The 26,244-nt window shown below is 37.6% G+C and overlaps 1 protein-coding gene across 1 annotated transcript in view; it reads left to right on the forward strand.

Moving 5' to 3' along the window:
• Positions 1-26,244, forward strand: part of NHSL1 (NHS like 1) — a 268,426-nt gene that overhangs the window by 180,467 nt on the left and 61,715 nt on the right. Inside the window, 1 exon segment of the mRNA XM_020973759.2 lies at positions 16,807-16,959. Coding sequence (XP_020829418.1) covers positions 16,807-16,959 — 153 coding nt within the window.

Raw genomic sequence — 26,244 nt, forward strand, 5'->3', positions numbered from 1 at the left:
AAGCTTAGAATGCTTTTTCAGATGAGCCCCCATTGTTGTTTTGGAACATGCTTTTATCTGCCTGCATCTCTTTTCATTTGTTCAGCATTTGTCCCATGAATATCATGGCCTGACTAGAATAGTGGCAGTGATAGTTGATGTTTTGAAACTGGCCAAGCAGAGTGCTGAACAGATGGTAGCAATAGGATCAGATTAAATTATTAAGTAGGATTTGAGACATAAGTGCATAAATGCAACACATGCAGAGTGAAGGGTGCTTCCCAACATCAGAATTTTCATGTAAAACAAATGCTTATTTAATTACTTCCAAAGAATTGTTAATATATATATATTTTGAGGGTCCTCTCGCCTCTCATCCTCATTCCTAGTGAATGATACTGATCAAGCTGTTTATTTAAATTTTATCTGTTTTTTAATTAAGATTCATTAATCTGAGGGGATAGATGATAATATTTTTCTTTTGAGGTTTGCTAAAATGGATGTATAAGTGAAATAATCATTGTGCCAAAGTATCCTTAGAATATTAAGATAATTTAAAGTGTATTGTACATAGTAGGCACTAGATACATTTTTTGTTGGATGAAGGTTGATAAAATTCCTTGCTTTAGGGAAAGGGACAGAAATTTCGACAGTAGATTCTTCTTTAGCTGATGTCATCAGTAAAACTATTAAGTTACCTGTGCTTTTTTTATTTGTTTGTTTGTTTGCTTTTTAGCTGATGAGTACATAATAGAACAAATATGCACAAAGTACCTTGATATAACTACTTGGAGCTGTGGATAGAGAAGTGGGTCTGGAGTCAGGAAGACCTGAGTTCAAATGCGACTTTAGATACTTACTAGCTCTGTGACCTTGGGCAAGTCAGTTAACCTAGGTCTTCCTCTGTTTCCTCATCTGTAAAATGGGAATAATATTTGTATTTTCCTCCCAGGGTTATTATGACAAATAAGATAACATTGGTAAAATGCTTTCCAAACCTTAAAGCACCATGTAAATTAGATAAAATTTCCCTCAATCTCTAAATGCAGAGTTCAGGTAATCTATTTGAATATCCTTTTCACTGCCTTCATCTGGTACTCCTTAACCTCTTATTTATTATAATGATGTTTTTGGTTTTGAGATGAAAAAGTTTAAGGGATCATGTCCTAGACTAAGAACAAAAATGATATCTTTGGATGCTTTATGGAAGAATATAGAGAAGAAAAGGCATGAATTCTTTGTTATCTGCACAGGTGGATGGATTGCCTATATCCCTGAGATAATGGATTCATTCAAGTATTATTTTTATAGAGTGAACAGTTAATCAAGAGGGATTATTACTGTTTCTAAATACTTTATATCCTGTGTTCTTCGAAAGGAATCAATTCCTCTTATTCTTCAGTTTCCAAGTCTTATTGACTCTACCTCTGAAGTACTTACATTTATACATTGCTACCATCCTAGTTCAGGCTTAGACTACTATAATAGCCTCTTAATTAGCTTCCCCTTTTCCATCTCTCACCTCTTTTCAATTCGTTATCCACTATGCTGACAAAATAATCTTCTTGAAGCATAAATTTGATCATGTCATTCCTCTGTTCAAAGTCTCTATGGCTCCCTAGTGCCTTAGAATAAAATACAAATTCCCTTAGCTTGCCACTTAAAGCCATCAGAATCTGGCTATCAAAGTCTCCTTCTATCATTATGTCCTGCTGCTCTCCTCTTGTGATCAAGCCAAAGGTTAGTTTAGAAACCTTCTATCTTGCCTGACATACACTTGCTCCTCATCTTTACCTCTTGGAATCCCTTATCTTCCTTTGAGACTTAGCTCAGGTTATAGCTCCTCCACAAAGCCTTTCCTGGTTCCCTCTTCCCTACCCTCCAACCTTGTATTAGTTCTCTCTTTTCAAATTTTCTTTATACTTATCCCTTATCTCCTCATAGAAGACCATAATAAACTCTTTGAACTCATACTAGAGGTGTAGTAGGGCATAGAGAGCCATCCAGGAATAACTAGGCTTGTTTTGCCTTTGACACATGCTGATTTGTGACTGAGTAAATCACTTTACCACTCAGTGCCCCAGGCAAAACTTAAAACTTCTTTTGCAGGAGAATTGAAAATCTAGTTGGTAGAGGATGGTTCCTTACTGGCACTGCCTAACACCAGTGAAATCACAGACCTATTAAAAAAAAAACCTAAACTTTTCTTCTACATGAAGCATTTTGAATTGGAGAAAGGGAAGGCGTTAGAATCAGGGAGACCTGGGTTGACACATACTGTGTTACCACACTGTTATCGGTATTCCCTGCATTTTCTACTTCCCCTTCATTTTGTCTTTCTCCATTAGAATGTAAATTCACTGAGGCCAGGATTTTCTTAGTTGCTTGTATTTGTTGCCCTAGCACATAGCATAGTGGTGAGGCTGGTGACTTTGCACAGCCCTACCTCACTTAAATCCAATTCACTTGCAAGTCATGGCATTACCTTCCTGATGTCATAGTCCTTACGAACAACAAATTCTCTCTCTCTCTCTCTCTCTCTCTCTCTCTCTCTCTCTCTCTCTCTCTCTCTCTCTCTCTCTCTCTCTCTCTCTCTCTCTCTCTCTCTCTCTCTCTCTCCCCCCCTCACCCTCCCCCCTCCTTCCTTCCCTCCCTCCCATTCTCCTTTAGGTACCCTACTCTACTGTAAGTTACAGATAAGTTGTGATGTGCATTTTGGTTTTTAGCTTATTGTTTCTAATAATTCATTTTGTGCAGTATTTATTGTCAAAAATAATACAATAGTATTTGTATTAATTCAGTATCAAAGCATTTAATTTATTGAGGAAAGCTAACAGTTTAGGGTCTTTGGATCAGACTATATTAGTTAGATTTTTTTCTTTGGCTTTAAAGATTTCAAAAATGCTTTCTTCATGTTCACCATATTAGGTATTACAAGTATTTATATATTTACTTTACAGATGAGGAAACTGAGGCTCATAGTAGTTAAATGATTTACCCATTGTTGCACACCTAGTGAGCCCTGGAACCAGAATTCAAACTGAGGTTTCTCCTTATTTCAAGTCCATAGCACTTTCCACTCTACCTTGCTGCCTCTAATTATAACTCATTTCATATAATGTTTAAGGCTTAAGACCTGCTTCCTGAGATAGAAAAGAAAATAGGGACTATGACCTCATGTAATACTTATTTTGAAAAGCAAATATTTTGAAATCCCCAAGTTGTTGATAATATCTGTAAGCTACTGCCTTTTACTTATCAGTAGCATGATAGGGTTCTTTTTTTTTCTTCAAGTTGTAAGACTTAAGCTGAAAGTGTGGGTGGGTCAATAACATATTCTCCCAATGGACAGGAAGCTGTATAACAGAATAACAAGGTACAAGAATTGTATGATGGTGTCTGAGGGTGGCTACTTCTTCATCCTTCCACTGCTTTTGAGCATCAAATGTCCTGACTGTCATAGGACAATGTGGTGCAGATGGCTGCTGGCCTGGGCTTTGGTATTCCAGGGTTTCGTGAAGTATACTGGAGTGGTCAGGGGTGTGGCTACCATCTAGATAACAGAACAGAAATTAAAGGTGGGAGCACAACAAGGGAGGTTTGTGTGTCCTTGAGAGTGGCAGGTGACTCTTGTTGGACTGGTGACTTATTTCTCTTGATGCCCCCTTTGCTACAGTTTCTAAGCCTGAGATGGATTCCTGGACATACACCTTTCCTTTAATACTTTCCAAAAGCTTGGGGTGAAGGTGGTTCTGAAATTCCTTCCCCCTAAAATCTGTAAGTACAAGCAGGAGGTATTTTAGGAGACATTTAGAGGCAGATAGTTCCATATAGAAGCACTTGACCTAATTTTTTTTTTCTTCTGTTTTCACAATGTTTCATTCACTGTGCAATTAAAATATGCTAAATCTCTTAACCCATGGATTCAAGGGACCGTACTAAAATAGAAAAGTCCAGAAAGACTCATGGGCTATGTACAGATTATAGATTTCTTAATGTGATATTTTGAATAACATTCATTTTGCCCCCTAGTTCAGGGGTTCTGAATCTGAGATCTACAGACACTCATAGCTTTCAGGGAGTTCATGAATTTGGATGGGACAAAAATTACATCTTTATTTTCATTAATCTCAAACTAAAATTTAACATTTCCTTCAAATATTTTAAAATATTCTGAGAAGGTATCCATAGGGCTTCATCAAACTGCCAAAGGGGTCTGTGACACAAAAAGAGCTAAGAACTCCTACTCGGCAGTAGTGAGGAGGTCTGGGACTTTTGGGGTGCTGCTGGAACCCCAGGATCACGGCACCAGGCCCTGTCTGAAAGAATTCAACTCAAATCTTCTTCAGCCAGAGGAAAATTTTATTAGGGCCAGGTGACACCCGTAAGGATGAGCAGGCACTAGAGGTTCTCAGCTTTTTGAGCATGAGAGTCTCAGCCCCGAATGAGGGCCAGGGTAGATCTTATATACTTTGGGTGACCAGGGAAGGGTCTGGGAAAAGGGTCTGGGTCAGAATTCCCAGAGATTGGAACGTCTAAGAGATTGAATAGACAGTGGGAATAGGTAATGAAGGAACTGAAATGTATCTGAATGAAATTAAAAGGTAGGCTAAGGCTTTCAAAGGGAGATGAGGGGCTAGGGCCTGTAGACAAAAGGGGAGCCAGATTCCTTTTGGGGCAAGGGGCAAAGACCTCAGCTCAGGCCACACCCTATCAGTAGCACTTTGGGGGTGGGGAGCATTCTAAGTAGCTGTAGGCTAAATGATCTATCCCACACAAGCACCAGTTTGTCGAGATCATCAGACTGGTGTCCCAAGGTACCACTGCCTGTCATTCAGATATTTCACTCCTTACTGAATAATTATGACAGGCTGCCTTTCTGTAGGCTTAAGCAAGACAGCACTCAGGAAATAGGGCTTAAGGATATCTGGAAAGGGGCCACATGAGTTATAAATGTCCTAACAGTATGGTACATTGTTAATGTAATTTATTTTTAGTTGTAATGGAGTTGAGGCCAGAAGTCAGATCTCATGCTACTGAAAGGAGAATAAATGCTTAAGAAATGAAAGCAGTTGGCATAATATGCACATTCAAGGGCTTTAGAAATTTAGGAAATGAAAAAGATTAGAGTATATTAGGAACCAGGGTAGTTGGTCCAAGCAGGGCAAAAATCACTTATATGGGGAGACATAAATGCATAAGTCCCTTCTCTCAGGTTAGCCTCCTATATTCCTGAGAAATGATGTCAGCTCCTTGAGGGCAGGGACTCTCTTTTGCCTTTCTTTTTATCTCTAGCACAAATTTGGCCCCTGGTAGGTGTATACTAGATGCTTTATTGACTGACTGACTGACTTGGAGCACTAAAAATAGGATCTGGCAAAACTTTAGAATAAATTCAAACAATTAAAATGAGCAATGATTCTTTATTTAGTATTTGATTTTTCCTACTTACATGCAAAAAACAATTTTCAACATTCAACTCTAAAACTCTGGGTTCCAAATTTTCTCCCTTCCTCTCTCCCCACCCCCCATTGAGAAGGCAATTCCATGTAGATTATACATGTGTAATCATGCAAAACACTTACATAATAGTCATGTTGTGAAAGAAAACATAGACCAAAAAAAGAAAAGAAAAAGAAAAAAGAAAAACCTCAAGAAAAATAAAGTTAAAAAAAATATGCTTCAATCTGTATTCAGACACCATCGGTTCTTTGTCTGGGGATGGATAGCATTTTTATCATAAGTCCTTCAGAATTGTCTTGGATTGTTGCATTGCTGAGAATAGCTAAGTCATTTACAACTAATCATTCTACAATATTGCAGTTACTTTGTACACAGTACATTTCACTTCATCAGCTCATATATATCTTTCCAGGTTTCTCTGAGAGCATCCTACTCATCATTTCCTATAGTACAATAGTATTCCATTATAATCACATATCACAATTTGATGAACTTTGATTCTTAATGTAACATGTAAGTTGTTGCAGAATTTCTCAATGATTTCTGTTTTCCCAGTAAAAGTAAGGAAATATGCCATTTTCTTTAATATTAAAAAGGCTTTTTTATGATAGCTAGAGAGGCATCATATGGGGGAAATAGCCAAATTTGAAGTCAAAAGAGCAAAGTTTAAATTACACGCTTTGCTACTTACTATTTAATCTTGGATAGGTGATTTAACCTCCCTGGGGTTCACCTTGTCCATCTGTTAAATAAGAGCGTTGGAGTCAATGAAACTTCTGACTCTGTAACTAAAGATAGTATGAAGCCAAATACTAAAAGTTAGCATAGCATAATGGATAGAATGCTAGACTTGGAATCATATAGACCTGGGACTGAACCCTGCCTCTAATACTTACTAGCTTTCTAACCTTGGACAAATCATTTAACCTTTCTGAGCCTCAGTTTCCTCACTTGAAAAATGGGATCATACTACCTGTAGTACTTACTTCAAAGGGTTGTTTTGAAGCTAGACTGAGGGTAATATATGTAAAACACTATGCAAACTCTAAAGGGCTATAGAAATGGCAGCTTTTATGTGGAGAGGTTGTCATTGTGATGTCAGATTTTCTAAGACTCAGAAATATTTGAGATTTAAAGCAACCTGAGTTGCTTTTTTGAACATTTATAGCTTTTTTTTCCCATTTTTAAAATACTAGTGCTATATACATGCACTTACTATCTGAGAGTATTTCTTCTCCTGTCTGCCCTTATTTACCCCACCTGGATGTTCAAGACAGAATATTGTAGACAAAATTCCCATGGTCCCTTCCAAGCTATCTTTCCTCATGATTGTCCCTCCTCCTCCCCCATTGAGAGACAATGTTCTCTTGTCACTCTGAGCCTTTGTGAAGTGGGAAATGGAGGGAGAAGGAACTTCCTACTATTCTTCCCCACAGTGGGCCATCTATCACTCTCCTCTACACCTGCAGTAGCTTTATTAGGATGTAAAGAACATGTAGAGACTTCTAACTTCTGACAGGAATCTTTTCCTCTCTTGTGTACAGTTGAAGGTTCCTAGCCTGGGGACTGGAAAACAGGGACCAGAAAATTGGCAGTGACATGCTCATGGCTTCTAATTGGTTTTAGGGATTGGTGGCAGGTATGGCAAGGATAGTAAAAGCAATTTCTACCCTTCTTTATATACATTTCCAGGTACATAACCATTCCTATGTAATTTGTATGTACTTAGGAGAATCTTTTTGTGGATATTATTGCTCTATAAATTAAATAATTATATGTTACATGTGTATTTTTACTTGGTTATCTCATTGATGTTCTTAGTAACCATATGTGTTAGTAAACAAGTTCTTTATTCTCTTTTTATAGAATGGGCATCCCCACTCTTCAGAGAAAGAAACAGAGACTCAGAGAAGTCATACAGCTTCTCCTAGGAAATGTGGTTAAGAAGTGGCATTGCTGGCACCTATAAAACAAACTTAATGATACCTAGTTCAGTGTTATTTTCCACTGTACTATGATGCATTGAAACTAACCCAAAGATGAATTACAAGGGACATGTATTTGCTTTATATTTTCTTGTATTAATCAAATCTCCAAACTGTTTACAGAATGAGTTCAGAAATTTTGAAAGATAAGTTGTCAAAATAAAGTGAACATCATTTTCTTAAAACCTAATTGAGAGAAGAAAATCACTTCCTAGTCAGTTCTTAACATTCTCGAGGAGGAAAATAATGAGTGAGGTTTTGGCGGGGAAAAAACTGAAGAAGATATGTAGGGAAAAACTGCCAATGGATTTTCCCCAATATAGCTCTTCCATGAGATAACAGAATTTCATTCAATACCAAATTCAAAGAAAATTTATTAAGCACATACTATGTGCAAGTCATTAAGGACATGAAGAAAAAATAAACAAAACAGACTCTGTCCTCAAGGACCTTACTTTTTATTGATGGTGGGGTGGGGTGGGAGATTATAACAAGGACTATACAATTGAGAAAATAATACAGATTACCCTGGCTTCTACTGCCCGAAGGCCTGGTATGCTAGATTTCACCATTTTTTACCACCACCCCAGCACCCTATCACCTGTGCCAGGGTTCTCTGGTACCCCTTCAGCAGATTTGGGCACAGGAGTGGGGAACCTGCAGCCTCAAGGCCCACATGTGGACTTTTAGGTCCTTGGGTGCAGCCTTTTGACTGAGTCCGAATTTTACAGAACAGATGCTTTTAGTAAGGGGATTTGTTCTGTGAAGTTTGGATTCAGTCAAAGGGCTGCAGAGGGCTGTAGACCTCGAGGCTGCAGCTTCCCCACCCCTAAGCTCTCTGACATCTGCTCCAGCTCCCACCAATGTTGTTCCCTCAATTGTAGAGGCTACAGTTACCATATGCCCCAGTTCCATTAGCCACTAACAGTTAAATTAGCTTTTACACAAAAATATTTACTTCAGAAAGTATAATCACAACTATATACACTCATTCCCCCGACATCTTAGAATCATCATCTTCCCCTCCCCACAACCTCACTGTGGGAGAAGAAAATTAGCTTCATAGTTTAACTTGGTTGCTATAGAACACAGTCCACATTTTGAGACCAAAACCCTCCTTGGGCTTGAGTCCCAGGTACCCTGGCTTCCATATGGGGCTGACTTGCTGCATCCTGGCTCCAAGGTTACAAATGGCTTGACCTCTCAGTCCCATGGAGATCACCTCTGGTGCCTGAAACTAAGCACTGTGTGCCTAGAACAGAAACAACCAACCGCAGCCCCATTCCTTGGAACTAGGATAAAAGAAGAAAACAGGGAAAGGACTCCGTTTCTTCTCTTACCAGTTCAGTTAATGAAGTCCATGCTGAGCTTAACAGATGAAAAGTGCTGAAAAGAAGAGAGTGTAACAGAAAAAAAAATAATAGGCTTAGTTTCCCAGTTTTAAAGATGCAGGTAGCCAATCAAAAGAGACTACCTCCACCCACATGGTAGGGAACAAAGGGCCTCCACTTATCTGAACTGCGTATGGCCAAACCAGTTTACAAGTCACACATTTGCTTGCTGTTTTTTGGGCAGAAGCTAGTCTGTTTATTTTGTGCTGATCTTCTGATCTCAGAATGTGTGTTGTTAGAGCAAATGCAATTTTGTACATGGAATTTCAAGTTGAAGACTTGATCACAGCATCATAGGGTCGTAGATTTAGAGATGGAAGAGACCATACAAATCCTCTAGTTTATTCCCTCATTGTTATAACTCATAAATGGGGTCTATGTTGCCTCAAGGCTTGGGTTTAACAGTAATGTAATATAAACTTTATTCTTCTGTGTGTCCACCATGACCTCTTAGGGTACTACCACAAACTTTGTAGCTCCCTGTCTTCTTCCCTTTGGGGGGAATAATAAGCTGTTTGAGGACAGGGATTATCTTTCTTTTTGCTTAGATTTGTACTTCCAGTGCTTAGCAAAGTGTTTGGTATGCAGTAAGTACTTATTAAATGCTTGTTGACTTCTCATCTTCACTAGCTTCCCTTTTGGGGATTTTATTCCTGTCATAGCTTCCAATGTATAAGAGAACTGATCCATTGGGAAGGACAGAATGTTTACCTGATTGGGTTCTGTGAAAGGGGATCCTTTTCTTCAGTCCTAGTTTTTCCTTTTCACTACTCCAGGAAATCCCTTTAAATGAAAACCAATTGGGAAATGGACATTTATTTTACAGAAATTTGCTTTGCAAGATAATTTGGAATGGATTTGTTTTTTATATCAAAAGATTTATAAACAGTTGAGGAATGAGCTATATTGTAGGTCTGTTTTCCCCTCCCCTCCCCTCAATATTGAAAGTTGGTTTTCTAGAAAAACATTTTATCTTTTCTACTAACATTCTGTATGGGTAAGTTTAGCACAAAATCAGCATGCTAGAGATTAAAATGCTTCCCATTTAGCATTGGATGTCCCTCTATTGAAATGGAGACCGTTGACATATCTGAAGGTGTATTACAGATTTGGAATCCAAAGGCCTCAGTTAAAATTCTATTTCTGCCACTTCCTCTCTTTGTCACCTTAGGCGAGTCTTTTAACTTTTCTGGCCTGGGTTTTCCTCATTTGTAAATTGAGGGAGTTGGGACTAGAACGATGATGACTGAGATCCCTTCAAGCTCTAAATCTTATCTATGATCCATGATGACACTTTTTATTCCTGTAACCATAGAATTTTCAACATTTCTACTTTGCCTTTAGCAAATGCATTTTTTTCCTAAATAAAGCAGTATTTATGTAGGCCAATAGAACAAGGGGTAGAAATCTGTGTAGGGTTATGATTCTCTTTTTGGTCTTAAAAAAACTAAAGGGGAAAATGTTGTTGAGCTTTTTTGTTTTCATTTGAGGAGAGAGGGAATGGACAGTACATTCCAATTCTTTCCCTTAAGGAAGAATCTTGTATAAGTTTCAGTCTTTTAGTAGTAGTGCCTTTTATTATAAATGAAATGTTTTGAATTAGTAGCTTTTTACATTTTTTCCCATGCAGTTATGAGCTTGACCCATACCAATGTAAATTAAGACTTTCACTAAGTTTTATTTCAGAAACTTCCCTTGGAAGGAGAAAAACAAAGTTTTAGGGGCCTTTCATCTTTTCTAGTCAAATGTCAAACCAATATTTGTATAGCGATATCAACCAATCAATCAACAAATGTTCATTAAGCACCTACTATGTACCAGTCACTTTGCTAAGTGCTGGGGATACCAAAGAGGCAAAGAACAGCCCTTGCCCTCAAGGAGCTTCCAATCTAATGGGGGAGACAGTATGTAAACAAATACATACAAAGCTAGCTATATACAAGATAAATAGAAAATAATTAAAAGAGAGAAGGCTTCCAGTAAAATGTGGGATTTTAATTGGAACTTAAAGGAAGTCAGAGACTTTCCTAGGGTCACACAGTCAGTATGTGTCAGAGGCCTAGACTTAAACCTAGCTAGGTGTTCCTGAGTTCAAAACCTGCTCTCTTCATACTGCATTAAGAAGCTTCACAGTACACTCAAATTGATTTACTTTTCCTTTCCTCACCTCTCTTTCTATTCACTTCCCTTCAGAATATTATTCTCTGGTTCATACTTATTTACTCATCATTCTGCTGCCCTCAAAGTGCCTCTTTTCCATGAATTTCCATTACCATCTCTCTGTGAAGGATGGTGTATACATGCCATAGCAAGTATTGTACATATGTTTGCCTAAAAGAATATTTTACAGAGAGCTCACACAAGGCAGGTACTCACAAGGAAGTCAGAAGAAGCAATACAAGGACACTGTCATCTCAAGGTTTCTCTGAAGAACTTTGGAATCAGAATTGCAGTAGTTCAAAAGATACCTGAGATGTGCAAATTTAGAGGCATCTCTACTCCACATGTTTATATGGACTATTTGTTTCCCACCTGTGGTAGAGCCTTCTGAGCTTATATTGGTCTGATCAGCCACAGTCAGACACACTGTACTTTAATCCCAACCTAGTGATGCCATTTTGGTCCTGTTGGGGAAGCACTAAAAGATTTACACACGAGAAGATTCTCAGTGTTTATTAATGGGGAAGAAGCTTCATTAGTCAAAAGAACATTGGATTTGGATCAGAGAACTGGAATCTGAATGGTGGATTTGTTCTTTATTACTTATGTGATCTTAGGAAAGTTATTTCTACACTCAGAACCTCAGTTTCCTTATCTGTAAAAGGAGAGGATTGGACTAGGTGATGTCTAAGGGCCTTTCCACTTGTAAATCCTCTCAGGTTCTTTCATTACCAGAACCATCCACCCCTGGAAAAACTAACAGTATCGCACATTACTTTGGGAAAGTACTAATTTAGGTAATTAAGCCTAAAGATTAAATTAATTGGCTAGCAGGCAATTGATTTTCCTGGTTGGTTAAGGGAGGAGGAGGGACTTTCTAAGGTGGGTAGAAGGGACATGCAAATGAGAATCACACTTTGGCAGAACTGTTAAGATGCAGCCAGGGATCTTTGGCAGAGACCAAGCAAAAAAAAAGGGATGAGAAAACCAAGGCATTCTAATTTGCAGGAAAATGCAGTAGAGTCATCATTTGCAGCTCCATGGAGATTCTATTGTAAAATCTTTACTGCCTGTAAATGGTTTCTGTGTCAGAGGTGGGGGCGGGTAGAGGAGAGCAGTGTTAGGGAAATAATAGCTGCAAGTTGGGGTTGGAAGTCAGTTCCATGTAGTCTGATTTAGCTGGAGAGGGACAAAGAATCAACATGGAATTGCTCACAGACCTGTCGACTGTGCTACAAAGGACCTGGAAGCTACCAATGGCCTAGGGGAAAATGGAAAATGCATTTGTTTTTGCCCTTATTTTATAGAGTGAAATTGTTGCACGTTGTGGTGGACTAGAAAGAGGAGAAGCCTCTATTGATTTGTTGGAGAGAAAACTGAATGAATGAGCCCTGAGGCAGAAAGTGTGATGTGGGTTTCATGCAAATAAGAACAGTGATTGGCTTCTTGTTCTTCCCCCCACATGTTGTAACTGGCTGCTCTCAGCCTTGAGGATTAGGTTTCAGAATAAGCTTTTCAGGTTCAAGGATTGTTAATGGTTTGTAACCACCAGGATAGTCAGCCCAGCCTCCAAGTTACATCGCCCTGGCAGATGCCTACATTCGGGGAGACAGAAGGGGAAGAAAGTTAGGAACAGAAGTTGAGGCAAATTCAGACTGCATCTTGACTTGGTGTTTGCTGCTGCTTCTGACTTCTTATGGGATATAAAGTACTACAGAACTTCATGTAGGCACCTTGGAAATGGTCATATTCATTAATACAAAGATCAAGTCTTTAATTAAACTTTTTAAGAAGAAGAGTAAGTAGTTCTTTCATCCTTCTTTCCTCCCACTCCTCTCTACAGACCTCCTCCTCTCTACACCCCCTACTGTGTGTGTCTTATTCACTTTCTCACCCTTTGAGTGATGGAATGGAAAGAAATGGTGGAAATGCATAATTACCATGAGGTTAAATGGCTGTCTGTACAAGCTGGTTTTTATTTCAGACAAGGGTATTGAAAGAATCAATGAAATAATGTTTATGGGAGCACTATTTAACTGTATGTTATTTGCAAGTAAGCTTTTGTTATAGTTCAAACTTTTACGATTTAATACAGGGAGAGCATTTTGTTTTTGGCCTCCTGTTTTAAAAATGGGAGTCAGGTTATGCAACTTTCTTTGTTCCTCTATAAAGCCATTGAAAGAGGAAAAGAAATGTATTTGTTTGCTTTGTATTATCCTTCATGTATAGTTGGGGGATGTGTGTATGTATATGTGTTTTAAATGGTAATGTAGTAGGGAAGTCCTTGAATGATTTGTCCCATATTTAAGGTGGGGATAATCCTGTAAAGTTTCCTCAGGAGGTCCCAGCTGTGTACTGTTTAAACACAGAAGGACCCTGCTACCCACCAAATTCTCTCTCTCTCTCTCTCTCTCTCTCCACACACACACACACACACACACACACACACATATATTTATATATATATATATATATATAAGAGGGATCATTTTAAAGTCAAGAACCAGAGCAGTATAGTTTTGTTGAAATATCACTAAAGGAAAATTTTCCATTCAGGCACATTTTTATGTACTTGGAAGTACAAGTAAATATTTAAATGATTTTCTTATACTTTGGTTGCTTCTTTCTTCATTCATGGTGTCAGTTGTTTATGCTGCTTAATAATAAATTTCTATGTACTGTTGTGGTAGCAACAAAGAACGGCATCTGAGGCTGTTTTTCATGTATAATGTTTACTCAACTGTTCTTCATGATTAGAATCTACACTGAAAGGGGAGGGGCAGATAGTAATGTTCAAGGTAGGGAGCCAGCTGATAAATGTTTTCCTTTTTTTCCTAGAGTATAAAGGGGTAGAGATCTGAATATTATTACTTGGATTTGATCAGCTGTGTCTTATTCAGCATTGTCTTATAGAGGAAGTAAAGTAATTTGTTGTGAGAAACTCAGTGTTATAATAAACTCAGTGGTGTTTAGTAACACCATCACCAATGGCCATTAGTGGTGGTGGTGGTGGTGGTGGTGGTAGTAGTAGTAGTAGTAGTAGTAGTAGTAGTAGTAGTAGTAGTAGTAGTAGTAGTAGTAGTAATAGTAATAATAATAACAGTTAAGATTTTAAATTTAAGATTTACAAAGCACTTTGCATATATTACCCTGTAATTTGGAGGTTGGATCTATGGACTAAATTAGGTATTTCAATAAAAAGTAAAAGAAAAGGTCATGACTAGTCTTAGACAGTTTTATTGACATGAGTATATAACCTAATCAACAAAGGATTAGGTCAGAAAAAAGAAGGCAGCAGCTAAGGATATCTTTAAGAGAGATGAATTTGGAGTCAGACTATTATGAGCTGAGTTCAAGTCTAGCTCTTCTGTCCAAATGATTGGCCAAATCACTTAACTTTTCTGGGCCTCAGTATTCTCATCTTTCTGAGGGCAGGGACTAATTTATCTTCTCTCTCTCTCTCTCTCTCTCTCTCTCTCTCTCTCTCTCTCTCTCCTCTCTCTCTCCTCTCTCTCCCCTCTCCCCTCTCTCTTTCTCCCTCCCCCTCTCTCTCTCTCTCTCCTTCCTTCCTTCCTTCCTTCCTTCCTTCCTTCCTTCCTTCCTTCCTTCCTTCCTTCTTTCTTTCTCTCTCCCTTTCTCTCTCTTTCCTTTTGTATTCCCAAAACTTGACACATAAAAATGTTTGGTTGACTAATCTGTAAAATTAGATGTTTGAATCAGATAATTCAAAGTCCTTTCTGGCTATGTGATCCCATATAAATCTTTACTTTAACTCAAAGGTTTAGTTTTTTTTTGTATGGGTTTATGGGGAAAGTAAGGTACACTGACATATTTTTATATTTATATGATACCTATTTATATCACGTGCATATTTGTTTGCTCATTCATTCATTTACTTATTTACTCATTCATTCATTAAGGTTTTCTTCCCTCTCCATCCCTTTAGAACTTTAGCTCCTCAAAGGCAAGGACTGTTTACTTCTATCTTTGTATCACCAGCCCCTGACACATAAAGGTGCTTAATAAATGCTTGTAATTTGATTAATGGATTAAGATCAGGTCAGAAGGGTATGATAGAGGAGGAAAAGAGGGTTAAGATTGCTGAGTGGGAGTTTAGTAGCATAGAAGCAGCCGCAGCATAGTAAAGAGCCTTCAATCTGGAGTCTCCACTACTAACTGTGCTCCCAACTGGTCATTCCATCTCTGCTGTCAGAGCCACAGGTCATTACCATGCTTGGAACTATTTCTCTCCTCACTTTTTCCTCTTATAATTCTTTGGACCTCGGCTTTGGTGCCACTTCCTGATCTTTCTTCTCCTTCTCTTTGTGTGTGCTCTTTGCCTCCTCAAATTACCTTCTATTTAATTATGCAGATCTCTTGAGGGCATGGACTATTTGTTTTTTGCCTTTGTATCCCCTGGCACCCAGCACTGTACCTTGCCTGTAAGAGATGCTTACTGAATTGAGTTGTCAGAGAAGGGGGAATTAAAATTTTGCCTCTATTAAGTCCTTGAGCAATTTTTAAACCTTAAGGAGGTATAGAAATGTGAGCTAAATGCTCAGTGGCTCACCACCAGGGTGATGAATTTTTCAGTCAAGAGATTCATAAGAAGTTCCAGTCTGCATCCATGGGGGAGTACCTACACTGATGAAATCATGCCCCCCTGAAGTACTGAGATTATAACACCTATAGTTCACTTCTTGACTCATTGGCCTGTTCTTTTGGGCTTTCTGCCAATGATTTGCACTTGTTCAATCTGTTTCATGATGTCCTAAAACTGCAGAAATTAGACCTGTAAAAACTATATTTAGTGGTACACAGTCAGAGAAAGTAGGACTCAGCTCCTTGGCCTACCTGCTGTTCTTTCATCTCTATTAAGAGTATTCCTCTAAGTTTCTCCAAAACAGAGACTTCATTTTATGCTAGTATCCATTCAGTACCACCCCCTCAGCTTCTCTCCCTCCCATCCCTGTCAGGTCAGTGGTGGGCAAGTAATAAGTACTTGCCAGTTGGATATTTGTTGTACCTCATGTTGCCTCCCATCTCAATTTAGGTTATATGGGGAGAGGCTAGAAGACCTGGGTGGAGGAATTCTTGAGTGAAAGGGTTAAAATGCTTCCCTTTTGAAGTCAAGAACCATGTCAGAATGTTCTAAGGAGCTTCATGTGTCATGTATATATTAGACTAGATAACCAGTGAAATTTTGCATGATAAATTACCTAGTGTTCACTTGTGATCTTTGCAAATAACTAAAATTCATGAAAATAAAGAATTCCATTAATGATTTCTAAAACAAAAATCTCAGGAGTGCTCTTTAACACCATTAAATGGAATTTTCTTTGTTCAAACAAAATGTGACAGTTGTTATAATTACAATGCTTTTAAGTATTATTTTGGAAAGGAACACTTTACCTCTTTTCCAACTTTACTTGGTGTTTATTTTCCTACGTGGGGCATCAAAAACTTCATGATAAAATGGTCATATAATGCTACCGAATAGTTATTAGACTAGGAGATGGGTACAAGCACCTTCAACCTGTTTAATCAACCATTTTATAATTTTTTCATGGAAAAGGAATATTGAATTCTGGGAGAAAAAATCAGCTGAAAAGTATGATGTCATTGGTGTAATAGATGATGGATAAATTTAAGGTTTTTTTTCTTGCAACCTATTAATAATACTGCGGTGTTTATAAGATTAAATGTCAAAATTTGGTCTTGCATAGTACCTTGTTATTTTTCTAATTCAAGCTACCTTTCCCTATCTTGATCTAGCTGTCATAGAACAATCATTGTTTCACTCAAGGTTGTATTTTTTTTCTTTACAGCTGTCTCCAATTTAGATGAGGAGAGTAGGTGGACGGTTCATTACACAGCACCATGGCACCAGCAGGAAAATGTCTTCCTACCCAACACGAGGCCACCATGTGTGGAAGACTTGCATCGACAAGCCAAGTTGAACCTCAAATCAGTACTGAGAGGTAAGATATTTGACATCAGTAAGTCTTTTTTTTTTGCTTACTTATTGAATGATATGATAATAGTCCTGGTTATTTTCTATATGGTAATTTTAATTTTGTAAAAGGATCTTTTAGAGTTAAGTACTTGAAATACGCACAGGACAATCCAGACCTTCAAAGAGAGGGATTCCTAACCTTTTTTGTATGATAGAATTCTTTGACAGTCTGGTGAAACCCATGGACCACTTCTCAGAATATTTTTTGAACACATAAAATAAAACACTTATGATTATAAAGGAAATCAGTTATTGAAATAAAGATGTAATTTTTTCTGACCCCTAAATCTGTCCATGGATCCCTTGAGAGTGGATCGCAGGTCATGAACCTTTACTCTATAGATTTTTTTTTCACTTAAAGTTACTTTGATATACATATCCTATAAAAGATCCACATCATAAGATAAAACATATTTAAAAACTGATTGTATTCTTAGTTCTGTCATCAAAAATGAGCCTTGCTAAAGTTGGGGGAACCATTTAGGGCCCTTTAAACCTGTTAAGTTCATTAGATCTAACAAATTACAACACAGTGGATACTAGTTTCAGTGCCTTTTAAAAAGGCACTGAAAAAAAAAAGCCTCCTAGGGTTTTCAGATTCTTAAGTTCACAAAACCTGAATGTCTCAACAATACTGTCTAATGTTTTATTATGTTTAATCCAAGTTCTGGTGGGAACTTGGATATTTATACCTGTTTCTAAGCCCTCTATCAAAGGGTATATACACTTTGGTTAGTACTCAATCATTGTCAGTGATTCCCCAAAACTTGAATGGGTCCTAGTTGATCTTTCACAAGCAAGCAAATCTTTTGGCATGGGAAAATATCCATATAAGATTTATAGTTATTATGTAGCCAGTGTTACTTATTACTTTTTTTTTTTGGCTAGGCAATGGGGTTAAGCGCCTTGCCCAGGGTCACACAGCTAGTAAGTGTTATGTGTCTGAGGCCAGATTTGAACTCAGGTCTTCCTGAATCCAGGGCTGGTGCTCTGTCCACTGTACCACCTAGCTGCCCCTACTTATTACTTTTATCCCTAATTTTAAATTATTTAAAGCACTTTAAAAATGAACATGAAAAGGATGTGTATGAGAGGATAGGCTTACGAAATTAGAAGCTGTTCCTAGTATATCAGAATTCTTCCTTCTTTCCTTCCTTCCTTCCTTCCCTTTCTTTCCTTTCTTTCTTTCTTCTAACCAGTTGGTTTCCTTAAAATCTACTTGATCACCATTATGGTCAACAAGCCATTTCACATTTTCTGTTGTTATCATTTGGCAGAAAAATGCTCACACATATATAATAGATTGTTCTGTCATTGACATGTTTGAAAATTCAAAGATCCTCAGTATTTCATGTATAGTTACCCTGAATTCTTCTTCTTCTTCTTCTTCTTCTTCTTCTTCTTCCTCTTCTTCCTATTCCTCTTCCTCTTCCTCAGATTTTCCCTTCCAAACAGATTAATCAAATTCTCACAGTGCTTTTTCACTGGTGAGATTTTTCATTTTCCTTACAATGAATGAATGAATGAGTAGATGGATGGATGAATGAGAATACCTTTTGTGATATATGCCAAGCACTGGGGTAAACACTGGGGTTACAAATAGAAAAGCAAGGACAGTACCTGAACTAAATGAGTTTATATTCTAATGGGAGAAACAACACCCTTTGGTCAGTGGTGGATAGAGAAGGAACCTTCTGGCATGGGGGAGGGGTGTTTAGTAACACCTGAATTTCCCCACTCTACTTCCAACATTTTATTTCTTTCTCAGTTTGCTGTCTTCAAGCTATTCTAACCTTGAGGAAAATTCTGGGTATAGTTTTATAGTGTAAACAGCCCTTGGAAAGCCTTGCATATGTATCATTTTTGTGGCATTTTCTCAGGTTTAACAAAGATTTCGTAAATGTCTTTTAAAATTTGATTTTGTTTTTGTTAAAAATGAAGTTTTTAACTTAAAATAAAGTTAATGCATGTACATATATATCTGTATAGCTCTATCTCTATATATGTATGTATGCAGAACTAGAAGAAGAATAAAAAGATATTTTCGTCCCATCCAAGAGCTTACAGTCTAGCAGGGAACATAAATCGTGTACACAAATAAGGATATTTTTTATAAGATAAAATGTGTTAAGTGCTTTGAAAGGCACATTTAAACAATTCAGTTCAGCAAGCACTAAATGCCCTGGAGCACTAGACTGAAAAGTGTTAGCAGAATTCAGAGGGAGGGTGTGCTTGTGCCAAGAGTGAAGGCTTATCTTGTCACAAATACTTCTGATGGAATTAAAAGAGGATTCAGTACTCCCAACAGAAGTGTGCCAAACAGTTGCCTTGATTTGATTGATCAGCCCTTATTTTTTATTTGGCATACTTTGGGAAATTATTCTTTGCTCTCTTACCTTCAACTTTGTATATGTTTAAACTTTGTTAAGTTTAAAATGCCAAATTACCTTAATTAGCCTTTGCTGTAGATTTAAACATAGAACTATTGGGAAAGAAATACTCTGTTATCAACCTCTTTTTAGAATTTATGTATCTTCCTTTCTTGTGAATTAATAGGCTACAACTTTATGTAAAAATTTATATTGATTTGACTTCTGCATGCTGCTTTACCACTACCCTTATTGCATTTATGCTCTGTCCCATCACATTGGGGTTTTTTGGTTGTTGTTTAGTTATTTTTCAGTTTTGTCCAACTCTTTGTGTCTCCATTTGGAGTTTTCTTGGCAAAGATACTGGAGTGGTTTGCTATTTCCTTCTCCAGCTCATTTGACAAATGAGGAAGCTGAGGCAGACAGGGTTAAATGACTTGCCTAGGGTCACACAGCTAGTAAGTGTCTGAGGTCAGATTTGAACTTAGGAAGATGAGTCTTCCTGACTCCAGGCTCAGCACTCTATCCAATGTACTATCTAGCTTCCCCTCTCATTGGTTACCTACCACCTTTTGTTCTTAGTAACTCAGTAAATGTCATTAAAGGTACTCCAGAATTATTTCTCACTTTTTCCACCTACTCTTTAACAATATGAAATGACTTTATTTCCAGGACAAAAGTCTGAGGCCTTGCAATTATTCATATTCTGTGGGATTTGAATGATAAAAGCATCTCAAAGTTTTACTTAATAGAAGGAGCTACCTTAATGACATCTTTACGATGTGATTTTCTAAATGCAGCAATTTGGATAATTGAAATTGAATTCGAACTCCATTTCCATAATCAGTTTTCTGATAAGACTTCAGGAAAATCTGTATTACACAAGGTGTCCCAAAAGTCTGCATGCAATTTTAAGCATTAGTAGTTTTCAGTTGCTTAAAACTGCACGCAGACTTTTGGAACACCTTGTATATTGAATAGATTTTTCAAAGTCCTGGTCTGCAGGCTTTTTCTGCCCTTTTACTATATTGAGTACCTTTATTCAAATCTCATTATTTCATTTTCAAATTACCATTTCAGTATACCAATGCCAAACAGTCCTGTTGCTAGTTTTGCCTAGACTTGCATTTTTATTTTGAAAAGGCAAATGCTTCAATAATGGCTTTAATGCCTTAAGCCATTCACTCAAAGAGAACCCTAAAAGCAAATATACATCAAGGGAAAAACATTCTTATTAGAAATTTTGGAGAAAACTTGCTCGAGGTCCATTTTAAAATTTGATTTGAAACACTACTTAAGATGTTTTAAATACAATTGCTTTATGATTTTACAGCAAGTACTTGATTGAACTAGTGATTAAATTGGGGAGAACTCCAAGATATGTATTCATATTCTCCCCTTTTCTCTTTTTTTCTCTCTCTCCTAATCCACTCCCTTTCCCTCTCTTCCCCCTTCCTCTCTGTTTGTTCACTTATTTTCCTCATCTGCAAAACTTGGTTTAATACTTCAATTCAATAGTTCAGTTATTAATTATCCACTATGTAGGGCACTGTGTTGGGTACTGAGATTTGAAATACAAATATGAAATATGATAGAACCCTTGTGGAGTTTACTGTAATTTACTAATAACTCTAATGTAGAATTTTCTGAATAAAACATAAAAAGATAATGATATTAAGGTCTAATGAAGAGAAGATAATTTCCAACGGGGTGGGAGGAAGGATCAGACAATACTTCATGATGGAGATGGTATTTGAGCTATGTCTCCAAGGATGTAATGAAGATTTTAACACAGAGAGATGGAGCAAACAAGGATATTCGAAATGTAGGGAACAACATGTGCTGTTATCTGGGAAGGTTTCATTGAAGAGATGAGGTTTTTTGTAGACACTTGATATTTGCTTTATTTGATTTTTGAAGTGTAACTTTCTTATAGCACTTAGGACATTTTGCCTTGCTTATTATAGCTACTTATGTATGTCTTTTCTTCCTTCTTGGGTTGTAGGGAGATGCAGGTGGGAAAGCTGGAGGTTGTTTGTGTAAAAAGCAGAGTGCTGGTGGGATATCATTCAGTAAAACTAGAAAGAGAGAACAATGCCAAGCAGTAGAAAGTCTTAGGGATGGATGGCAGCATGGCAGAGTAATAAAAGGGCTGGACTGGGAGTTAGCGGACCTAGGATTGAGCCTTGCCTCTTCCTTCTTGTAGGACCTTGGACAGGTCACCTAGCTTCCTTGCGTGTTAAGATTATGTGGAAATTGGATTATAAGACCTGTGATGCCTTCCATATCTATGTCTATGAAACTATGAATTTGATTCTCATTACAGTAACTCAGAAGGTATTTTTGTACCCTGAAATGAAGAACAGCATATAAGTATATTTTTTTATTACCCCATAATGAAGGATTATGTATTAAAAACCCAGTTATTGAATGTGTATCCCAGTTATCTATATACTGGTTATCCTTCTAAGTTGACTAGAGTTAAATTTTATTTCTGTTTTAAAATACAGGCAGGAAAATATAAGCTGGCCAAACAGTTTATTGTCACTTCTGTAGCTGTGACCTTACCAGTCACTTATTTTTATTGGAAGAAATCCTATTCTTTATGATAAATTGCAGGTATGGTTTGGTAATAATCATTTATTAAGTGCCCACTCAGTGAATTTGGTACTGTGGGAATTTACTAGGAACGAGTTGATATATGACTTCTCAAGGGCAGTCTAAAGACAAGCAGTAATAAAATTACTTATTGAAACAACAGGCCCATAACCAACTACAAGTACATGGTGATATACATAAATGCTTCAGGGTTGTCTGCAGCACTTGGAAACTGGCCAGCTTTGTCTGAAATACTTCACAGAGAGGACGAATTTTGAGTATGGTTTAAAGGTGATAATGGATGTGCTTTGCTGCAAAGGCTTGAGGAAGAAGACATCCTAGATATGGGAAATGGCCTATGGAGTTATCTCCATGGTGGCTAATTCAGTTCCTATGTAGTCTCAATTAAAATGGTATCTCAGTCTGCATGAACCCGGAATCTAGGTAGAATTTCTTCGCAGACTTCCTCTTGGTTCTGTTAGGAGAAAACTTATCCTTAGGGACCACCAACTCTTGAAAGCACACTTAGACAAATGAGCCACAAAAATAGGATTCTACCCACCTAAGGATATAAATACTGCAGTGCTGCACAGAGTCAGTGGAAAAGCCTCTGTCTAGGAACAGGGCACATGAAACTTACACAACAAATGAAAAAAGCACGGCAATCCTTTATACTGCAGGGGCAGAGTTTTAGGGGCATACATTCAGATCTTGAAAAGTCTTGTCAAGTCCAACTCCCTCATTTCACAGATGTGAAAACTGAGGCCCAGAGATATTAAGTGATTTACCTACAGTCACACAAGTGCATGGTTGAGTGACAGAGTCAGGATTTGAATCCAGTTCCTCTGACTTTAGATCCAACACTCTTTCCACTTCACTGTTTAGATACTGCAGTCCTGGCAGGTAATCAGAGTGCAAAGGCAACCTAGATTCATTACCAGTTCATAGGATAGACTCTGCAAGCTGAGTTGACTTTTTGTATTGAAATGATAACCAGCAATGGGTAGGCCTCATCTGTAGGTCTTTATAGTGGCCGCCATCAGATGACTACGCCACTGGGCTATACTAATTAGTGGACCCTTCTCCATCAGCAGATAGGAATTACTATCATCGTGGCCAAGTATAGGGCTGTTTGTGTATTTGATACTGATAATGATAGATTAATTTACCTATATAGTATTATTCTTGTGTTTTTATTTCAGTATGCATTGGTTTAAATTTTTGCTACTTTCATATAGTAGGTTTATATGTATTGCTGGATATAGTCACTAGAGAATGAATGGAAAATTGGCGATGATGTTCTTAAATCAAATGCCTTGGACCTTTTAGCAAAGTAGGTAAAACACAAAACTGCTACTCATATTGTTCAATGCAAACTCTTCAGATGATTTGAGAAACATGATATTTAGATACTTGATTCATCTCGTTGAAGACATCTGCTAAACGCTGTAATATGAAACTCGGTGAAGACAGATCCCATTAGCTATAAAGCATTTAATTGGCCTAGTGAGAGAACTTCCAAATAGTTAGTCTGTAGTATTCTGCCCTTTTTATAACTATGGCTTAATCATTATGGATGTGAACTAAGTTGGGGTTAGCTATAATGCTGAATAATCCTTCTCTAAGAAGCTTAGTTTCTCTTGACAGTCATTTTCAGTTTTATTAAAAAGATGCAAAGCAAAAGGGTCAGATCCAGGTTTTTAGGGGTGTCAAGAAGTGAGTTTTCTACAACCTATAAATCTCATAAGGATGTTATAAGAATATTTTACTGTTTGAAATTAGTTCACAGTGCATCTGTTCTCTATTTTGGCAATACTGTAGTAAAATCTTAAATGATCTTTTGCAAAATTAGTAAGTCAGCTTATTTTAAGAAACTAGAAATAGGTAATGTGAAAGGGTGCTGCTATATTAGTGCTTATTAAAATAATTTAACTATATTGTTAAGGGGTCCCTTAACACTGTGATTTCATTCTTCAGTGATGAAGATCCCAGATTTTTCCATGACTTTGTTGACTGGCTTTATGTATTGTTTTTATGGCCAGAAAATATATCTTCACCATGGTGCTAACTCCGTGGTGATGAATCTCTCCCAACAAAGCTCAAGTGAAACCTAGACTCTAACTCAAGGCTTTTCAGCTTGTGAGACCTTCCATAGCTTGTGCACTCCCGGCCTGACTCAGGGTAATCTTCATGCCACAATGGAAGCATTGGAATAGAACTTTGTAATAAATGTGTATACTAATAATGTATTTATTATTGTTTATATTGATCATATCACTCTATGAGGCTTTAGAATTTAAATTTATTTGTGCAGAGCTGCAGGCTCATCAATGTGATGTTCTTTTTTTTTAAAGATAGACTGTAACCCCCTCCATGCCTGCCCATATTGAGTGACTTGTCCATGTCTTCTCATAATATGTTCTATAACATGAGCTAAACCTCCTGACTGCATGGAGAACAGTGGAGCAAAGAGCCTATCCTTTCAGCATCATTCCTTCTTACTGCTACCTGGCTAACTTGTCTCTTTTTTTCTGATCCTAGAGACTCTCTGATGACATCCTTTATCCTGCTTCTCTTCTGTAGTTCTTCATTTGTAATACAGTGTGTCTCAAAAGGCTTAGTGCTCTTTGAAGCTCTAACAGCTTAAATAACTGCACTGAACCTTTTGGGACACCCTGTATGTTAGACTGTTCCACCCACCATATGTCTTTCCATTAAATTAAATTGAAGGTGAACCTCCACTTTAAATCTTGGCAATGTGTGGTGTTCCTTAATTCTTGGCCGTACAACTCCATCAGAAGAATATTGTTGTTGCAAGAATCAAGAATCAAGGAATATTTATTGTTTACTATGTGGCAGACATTGTGCTTGGTACTGGGAATAAAAAGAAAGTCATGAGTGCCTGTCCTCAAGGATGTCACAGTCTAATGGAGAAAGAATACATAAAAAGAACCTGAAAATGGGACCTAGCACAGAGGCATTGTGAAGTCCTGGAGTTGTGGTAGGAAATGATCTGAGGAGGTACGAGTTAAAGAGTTGAATTCACCGTGCAGAATGATTACTTTCTGGAGATTGTGAAATCCAGGATAGCAGCAGCTGGATGGGAAATGATGAGGTGAATTCTGTGGGTGCTCTCCTCAAAGGGAGGGTCTAGGAAGAGTTCCCAGATATCCACTCCCCCCCCTTCATTGAACTTTGTTTCAGGGAAAAGCATGGGTCGTTAAAAGGATTTGAAACTTAGTAAAATGAAAGTCTAATATATATGTGTGTGTGTGTGTGTGTGTGTGTGTGCGTGCATATATATATATATATATATATATATGTACTTGTGTAAATGGATTTTTAAATTCTCCTCTTTTAAATGCAATACATATACATTTTCTTCTTTATTATTACCTTTTTGAAAACAGTGGGCCTATGATTTCAGTGGTGTTGAGAATTTCCATGAGGAAAACTCCATCTACAAAGGGAGAAAAGTATAGGCTTAGTGAGTTGACTGGGAACAGTGAAATTTTAAGTGACCTGCTGAGAGTCACACAGCCAGTGTATTTCAGAGATGGGAACTGAGCCCAGGTCTTCATGACTATCAACTATGCCAGAGTATTTTCCTATTTTCTTTTCCTAATGGTTTTACTGCATTAGCCCAAGATTCTTGTTTCTAGAAAAACTGAGAAGATTCCCTTTAGATCATCACAACTGGTCATTTAAAAGTTTATATTTTTATTTGCATTTTCACTGTATGAATCTAGAATTCTCTAAACTCATATGAGCTAAATTGGAAAGATAAAGGCAATAATTCAGTTTGATGGCTTCAAAGTCAGACACCTAATTTCTTACCTAGATGCACTCATTTTGAACTTCTTTGCCTTCTCCATTATTCCTCCTATATAGGTACCTCCTACCCCCTTCAGCTTTCTTTTGTGTATTGATTTCCTCTAGTTTGTAAGCTCCTTGAGGACAGGGATTGTAGATTTGGGGGGGGGTGATTTGTAAATTGTAAAGGCAGCAAAGTGCTTCAGTGAATAGAGCACTAGGCCTGGAGTCAGGAACACCTGAGTTCAAATTTAACCTCAGACACTCAATATTTGTGTGACCCTGGGTGAGTCACTTAACCTCTGTTTGCCTAATCCATTGGAGAGGAAAATAGCAAAGCACTCCAGTGTCTTTGCCAAGAAAACCCCATATGGGATCATGAAGAGTTGTCTGAACGACTGAATCACAAATTTGTATGCCTAGTGCTTAACTCAGTGCCTATCATATAGTAGGCATTTAATAACTGGATT

The sequence above is a fragment of the Phascolarctos cinereus genome, unplaced genomic scaffold (assembly GCF_003287225.1).
Source record: "Phascolarctos cinereus isolate Bilbo 61053 unplaced genomic scaffold, phaCin_HiC Scaffold_5;HRSCAF=322, whole genome shotgun sequence".
NCBI lineage: Eukaryota > Metazoa > Chordata > Mammalia > Diprotodontia > Phascolarctidae > Phascolarctos > Phascolarctos cinereus.